The sequence below is a fragment of the Rhinichthys klamathensis genome, unplaced genomic scaffold (genome assembly GCF_029890125.1).
Source record: "Rhinichthys klamathensis goyatoka isolate OS25496 unplaced genomic scaffold, OSU_Roscu_1.1 h1tg001318l_1, whole genome shotgun sequence".
Classification (NCBI taxonomy): Eukaryota; Metazoa; Chordata; class Actinopteri; order Cypriniformes; family Leuciscidae; genus Rhinichthys; species Rhinichthys klamathensis.
Window position 1 is genome coordinate 1 of NW_026607424.1, and position 6,927 is coordinate 6,927.

At 44.5% G+C, this 6,927-nt stretch overlaps 1 protein-coding gene across 1 annotated transcript; it reads left to right on the top strand.

Annotated features, from left to right (window-relative positions):
- The first annotated feature begins 879 nt into the window (after positions 1–879).
- Positions 880–6,187, top strand: LOC130079724 (trafficking regulator of GLUT4 1-like). Its single transcript, XM_056245085.1, has 2 exons — positions 880–1,253; positions 5,957–6,187. Exons 1-2 carry the CDS (start codon positions 921–923, stop codon positions 6,110–6,112), a joined length of 489 nt encoding a protein of 162 aa, XP_056101060.1. The 5' UTR covers positions 880–920; the 3' UTR covers positions 6,113–6,187.
- The last annotated feature ends 740 nt before the right edge of the window (positions 6,188–6,927 follow it).

The window sequence follows — 6,927 nt, forward strand, 5'->3', positions numbered from 1 at the left end:
TCTGATGTGCAGCTGTGTGAATGAGGAAATATAACAAAGGAAGGTATTTTTGGTTTAGTGCACTATAAATAAAATAGTTCATTGATGGATTAGGAATATTCCAAAAGGCTCAAATAACTGTATTTATTAAATAAAACAAATACTAGTAAATCAAAAAAAGGTTATAATCCAACACCACAGTATAAAAGACACAAACAATACCCGAGAATGAACTGAATGCAAGGAGGAACTTAAGTATGCAATGCAGTGTTAATTTTGGCAGCCGTTTTTGATTTAGTCTAGTCTTCATCTTCAGATGAAAATGCTATTGGTCTTGGTCACATTTCAGTCATTTTGTTTTTCTTAGTTTTAGTCTAGTTTTAGTTGACGAAAAGTCATTGCATTTTTTGTCAACTTTTTGTCATTACTTTTAGTCAAACTGCAGTTACCGACATTCATTTTGGTAGCTATTTATATGTAGTCTTTAGACAAAAAGATTTTATTTTAAATTTTCGCTCGAGGCCAATTCAATTAAGGTAACAGGCTATGTTGACATTGCACTCTTTAGCAGTAGCACTTGTGCAATTCAACATATCCCTTTTCCTTAGTGGTTTTCCAAAAATGGTTTAATTGTCCCCCGTTCCCCCTGAGGCATTTAACTTTCTGCATACCCCCTCTCTTCCACTTAGGCTGCAGTCACCTTTTCCATTAAGGGACGAAACTGCTCCCTTTAATCGAGTTTCCAGCATATTTTTTGTACCTAGTGACAGTGAATCTGTCAGCAGTCCGTCTAGATTAATAATTAATAAACTCCCCTCCCATTTGCTGCTGTCGTTCATCGCCGAGGTATATGAGTCTGAACCAGAGTACAGCAATACATCTCTGCAGAGTACAAGGCGAAGGAAATTACAAATAAAAATAAAAAGCCAATAATCAGAAAAATGAATCCCCGCAATCAGCCCCAAGGTGCCTGGAATTCATCTGAGAAATCAGGAATGCTGCAGCCTACACCACCATCAGCAGCATACCAGGACATTCCTGCTGGATACCCTCAATCCTTTCCAAGCCAGCCAGTGCCCCAGGGCCCCTATGCCCAGGGCCCCTATGCCCAAGGGCCATATCCAGGGCAATCCGTGGTCGCCGTGCAGCCTACAGTTTTTGTGACCACCGCTCCACTGGCCGATCCAGAGCCAGATTACCTGTGTTATTCCATCTTTACCATGCTGTGCTGCTGCTTTCCTCTGGGCATCGCTGCACTGGTTTTCTCCAGCTCCGTAAGTATTAGTCCATGTTATTTCCTTTTATTATGAACTTTAATTACTTAAGTCTTTATATAAGGATAATTAAAGATTACATCACATTAAAAAATCTACAAAAATGAGGTTCATGTGATAGAGAAGTCAAAATATTTAGGCATGTCTTTACCATGTTTACATTTTAGTAGTGTCACGACACACACGGGACAGAAGATCCAATAGCAGCAGTTTATTAATATAAGGGTAATCCAAATCGTAGTCTTCCAGGCAAGGGTCAAAAACCAAATTATCAAACCAAACATGAAAACAAAACACAAACCAACAAGAAAACCGACCAAGGAAGTGGTGACATCTAACAACGACTCCGTACACATACTAACACAAACAGGGAATATATACACAGATCTAACAAGACTAACAATGACCAGCTGGGAACAATGATGACGGGGAACAGCTGAGTGCAATGAACTGCTGAGTGACAGTGACAGACAGAATGCTGGGAAATGAAGTCAATAGTGAAGGACACCGTGATAACGAGGACCTCTAGTGACAAACAAGGGAACACAACCAGACACTGTGACATAACCCCCCCTCTACGGAGCGGCTACCAGACGCTCCAAGACATAGTACAAGATAACACAAAACTTCCGGAGGGAGGTGGAACGGTGGAGGATCAGGGGGAGGGATGGTGGGCCAGGTCCATGAAGGGAAACAGGAACAGGGGGTGAGGGTTTAACCGGGGACCAGGGCGAAACAGAGAGTCCATCGGCCGACCAGGGCGAAGCAAACAGTCCACCAGATGGCCAGGGCGGTGAAGACCCTTCGGGCGGCCAGGGCGGTGAAGACCCTTCGGGCGGCCAGGGCGGTGAAGACCCTTCGGGCGGCCAGGGCGGTGAAGACCCCTCGGGCGGCCAGGGCGGTGAGGACCCCTCGGGCGGCCAGGGCGGAGACGGCCCATCGGGCGGCCAGGGCGGTGAAGACCCCTCGAGCGGCCAGGGCGGTGGAACAGGAGCAACCACCGGCTCGGGAACTGCAGCAGGCACCGGCTCGGGAACTGCAGCAGGCACCGGCTCGGGAACTGCAGCAGGCACCGGCTCGGGAACTGCAGCAGGCACCGGCTCGGGAACTGCAGCAGGCACCGGCTCGGGAGCAGCAGCAGGCACCGGCTCGGGAGCAGCAGCAGGCACCGGCTCGGGAGCAGCAGCAGGCACCGGCTCGGGAGCAGCAGCAGGCACCGGCTCGGGAGCAGCAGCAGGCACCGGCTCGGGAGCAGCAGCAGGCACCGGCTCGGGAGCAGCAGCAGGCACCGGCTCGGGAGCAGCAGCAGGCACCGGCTCGGGAGCAGCAGCAGGCACCGGCTCGGGAGCAGCAGCAGGCACCGGCTCGGGAGCAGCAGCAGGCACCGGCTCGGGAGCAGCAGCAGGCACCGGCTCGGGAGCAGCAGCAGGCACCGGCTCGGGAGCAGCAGCAGACACCGGCTCGGGAGCAGCAGCAGACACCGGCTCGGGAACAGACACCGGCTCGGGAACAGACACTAGAACAAACACAGTCACAAAGACAGACACAAACACAGACACAAAAACTGGGTCAGGCTCAGGAACAGGCACTGGCTCTGCCTCCGGCTCTGGAACAGGCATTGGCTCTGCCTCTGGAACAGGCAATGGCTCTGCCTCTGGAACAGGCAATGGCTCTGCCTCTGGAACAGGCAATGGCTCTGCCTCTGGAACAGGCAATGGCTCTGCCTCTGGAACAGGCAATGGCTCTGCCTCTGGAACAGGCAATGGCTCTGCCTCTGGAACAGGCAATGGCTCTGCCTCTGGAACAGGCAATGGCTCTGCCTCTGGAACAGGCAATGGCTCTGCCTCTGGAACAGGCAATGGCTCTGCCTCTGGAACAGGCAATGGCTCTGCCTCTGGAACAGGCAATGGCTCTGCCTCTGGAACAGGCAATGGCTCTGCCTCTGGAACAGGCAATGGCTCTGCCTCTGGAACAGGCAATGGCTCTGCCTCTGGAACAGGCAATGGCTCTGCCTCTGGAACAGGCAATGGCTCTGCCTCTGGAACAGGCAATGGCTCTGCCTCTGGAACAGGCAATGGCTCTGCCTCTGGAACAGGCAATGGCTCTGCCTCTGGAACAGGCAATGGCTCTGCCTCTGGAACAGGCAATGGCTCTGCCTCTGGAACAGGCAATGGCTCTGCCTCTGGAACAGGCAATGGCTCTGCCTCTGGAACAGGCAATGGCTCTGCCTCTGGAACAGGCAATGGCTCTGCCTCCGGCTCATGAACGGGCTCTGGAACAGCAGACACTGGCTCCATCTCTGGAACAGGAGACACTGGCTCCGGCTCTGGAACAGCAGTCACGGGCATGTCCAGGATCCGTGCCAGACGCTCCAGATAGTCCAGGTCCATGAAGGCAGACGGAACGTGAACAGTCCCTGACTGGGCAGACGAAACGTGAACAGTCTCTGACTGGGCAGACGGGACGTGAACAGTCTCTGACTGGGCAGACGGGACGTGAACAGTCTCTGACTGGGCAGACGGAACGTGAACAGTCTCTGACTGGGCAGACGGGACGTGTCTCTTCCTTCTTCTCCGGACCCCCGGACTCGGGACCACCGGAACCGGGATTGTCTCCCGACTACATCCTCCTCTGTGACCTCCACGGGTCCCGCAAAACTTGACCAACCGGGTCCCCTTAAAAAATTCCCTTCTCTCCCGCTCGGTGGCTGGGGAAGAGATATCAAAAAACATACCGCTGGATCAGAGTTGACGGAGTCGTTCTGTCACGACACACACGGGACAGAAGATCCAATAGCAGCAGTTTATTAATATAAGGGTAATCCAAATCGTAGTCTTCCAGGCAAGGGTCAAAAACCAAATTATCAAACCAAACATGAAAACAAAACACAAACCAACAAGAAAACCGACCAAGGAAGTGGTGACATCTAACAACGACTCCGTACACATACTAACACAAACAGGGAATATATACACAGATCTAACAAGACTAACAATGACCAGCTGGGAACAATGATGACGGGGAACAGCTGAGTGCAATGAACTGCTGAGTGACAGTGACAGACAGAATGCTGGGAAATGAAGTCAATAGTGAAGGACACCGTGATAACGAGGACCTCTAGTGACAAACAAGGGAACACAACCAGACACTGTGCCAAGTAGGGGTGTAGCGGTATACACAAAATTTAGGGTTCAGTACGTACTTTGCTAAAATACTTCCAGTCAGGTCTTGACCGCATTCCATATCACTTCGCCAAATGATTTCAGTTATTTCAAAGGTCTTTACAGCATTAAAGAGGAAGGGATAATCGCGTTCACTCGCGCTCCGCTGCTGCTTCAACTGAGGCGTCTATACAGCGATCTGCCACACCACATTAAAGGCCGTAAAAACAGCATTTTGTTGTTGAAATTTCGTGAACAAATGGACAGAATTTGAGAGATGAGACTTTTTTTCTATACTAATAATCTTCTGTCCACAATTCTCTTACTCTGCAAAAGCAAAAGAACGGGGTTAGATATGATAACATTGCCATCACACATAGGCTATACTGGAAAGTCAAATGAATTTGCTTTACATTAAACATGCATAGGCCTATATTATGTTAATATGTGAAAAACTATACCTACAAGCCAATCTTTTTCAACACAGGTGTAGTTTGCTAACAACTGTGATTTCGGATGACTGCATCAGCTAAGCTTAAATATTTAATTCAAGAAACTACTAAAGACACATTTTTTTGTCAACAATTAACCCATTAATACCAACACTTACTATTCTATTCTATTTGGATAAAAGCATCTGCTAAATGATTAACTTTATCAATGTGCATAATAAAAGTACATTAGCAAATGTTATCCAAAAACTTAATTGCATTCAGGAAAGCTATAATATAAATCAAGTGGAAACTTGTTAAATTAACTTTATGAAGTTACCATGTTTTTGAAGGGCAGAAACACATGAAACCAGTCTTGATCCATTCAACTAAATGGCTTAATAATTTAACAGGCTATTGTATCACTTACCTTAGTTTAACCTCCTTCCTTAATGTTTTAGTTCACTCAAAAATTAAAATTATCCCATAATTTACTTACCTTCAAGCCATCTTCAAGCCATTTAAGGTGTAAATTCTTATTTCAGCCAAACACAATCAGCCAAACACGAGAGTTATTCCCAGCTTTATAATGAGAGTAAATGGTACCTTAGATTTTGAAGCCCAAAAAAGGCGCATCCATCCATCATAAAAGTAATCCGTACGGCTCCACGGGGTTACAAAGTCTTGATTTAGTTTAGGGAGCTCTACTTCCTGCTCAGCTACTTTTTGGACGCTCTAGCTTACTGCTCCGCGCTTTGCTCTATCGCTTTTATATTTTTATATTTTATCTCCTTCTATCACCTAATTTTAACTTCAGCCAATCTTAATTTTTTTTTGAGCACTCAGATCAGTTTAATGAAAGATTTCTGGCAACCTTTAAGATTTGCATCAAGATAAACATCAAATTGTTAAATTAAATGTTTAAAACGTATACATTTGATGGCATTATGTTGGTGTGACTTGGTTTTAATAAATAAACATAATTTTGTTTGCTTGTTAAAGTAGATAGTGTTTCACCTTATTTGAGAATTCCTCCCTGTGCCATTGGCTCATAGAAATTCAGAATGTGAGCAGAAGTGGTTAACATTATGTTTTACTATTGTTTTCACAGACTCGAAATGCCAACTACTCAGGACAGCAAGCATTAGCAGAGAGGAACTCCAAAACGGCACGCACCCTGAATCATGTCGCCGTTGCTATGGGGCTTGTTGTCACTGTATTGGTGATTGTCTACGTGGTTATGGTTTATAAGAATTACAACCATTAGAGGTGTCATGTTTGGATGCAGATTACAAATAGATTTGGTTCTCTGCATTTTAAATGTTATTTGCTCAATGAAACATTGTACTTAAAACATATGCCGATTATGGTATGTTTAAAACAATGTAAGCTTTCATTGGCCAATTAAATTTTATCATGAAAAACAGTACTTTTTATACACTTGTCTGTCTGTTATGTTTTTATTTATTACTGTGCATATTTTTTTAAGAAACTGTTATTTAGAGGTAAGAGTGGTATTAGCGGCTCAAAATATATTTGTACTTCTATAATGTTACTAAAATTGTAATTTTTCTTACACATTCTGTCCATTACATTTCATATTATTTGATATCCTCTATAAATTGGTTATGTTTGGGTTTGGGGGTAGGGTTAAGGGATCTAAAATGTATTTATTTTGATTTATTTTACTTTTTTTTGTTGCTGTAAATGTCTAATGTTTACATTAAAAGGTTGTCAATGCGTCCATATTGTACGTTTCAAATCTATCCAAACGTACAAATTAGGGCTGTCAAATGATTAATCACGATTAATCACATCCAAAATAAAAGTTTTTTTTACATAATATATGTGGGTGCACTCTGTATAATTATTTTGTATATATATAAATACACACACATGCATGTATATTTAAGAAAAAAATATAATTTATATATAAAATATTTATATTTATATATAATATAAATTATATATAAATCTATATACAGTATATACATGAAAATATTTCTTAAATATATACAAGCATGTGTGTGTATTTATATATATAAAATAATTATACACAATGCACCCACATATATTATGTAA

Excerpts from the sequence above, each read along its gene's own strand:
- LOC130079724 (XM_056245085.1), top strand. The coding sequence starts at position 921 with ATGAATCCCCGCAATCAGCCCCAAGGTGCCTGGAATTCATCTGAGAAA. Across the intron at positions 1,254-5,956 it reads CACTGGTTTTCTCCAGCTCC|ACTCGAAATGCCAACTACTC; the intron begins GTAAGTATTAGT and ends TTGTTTTCACAG.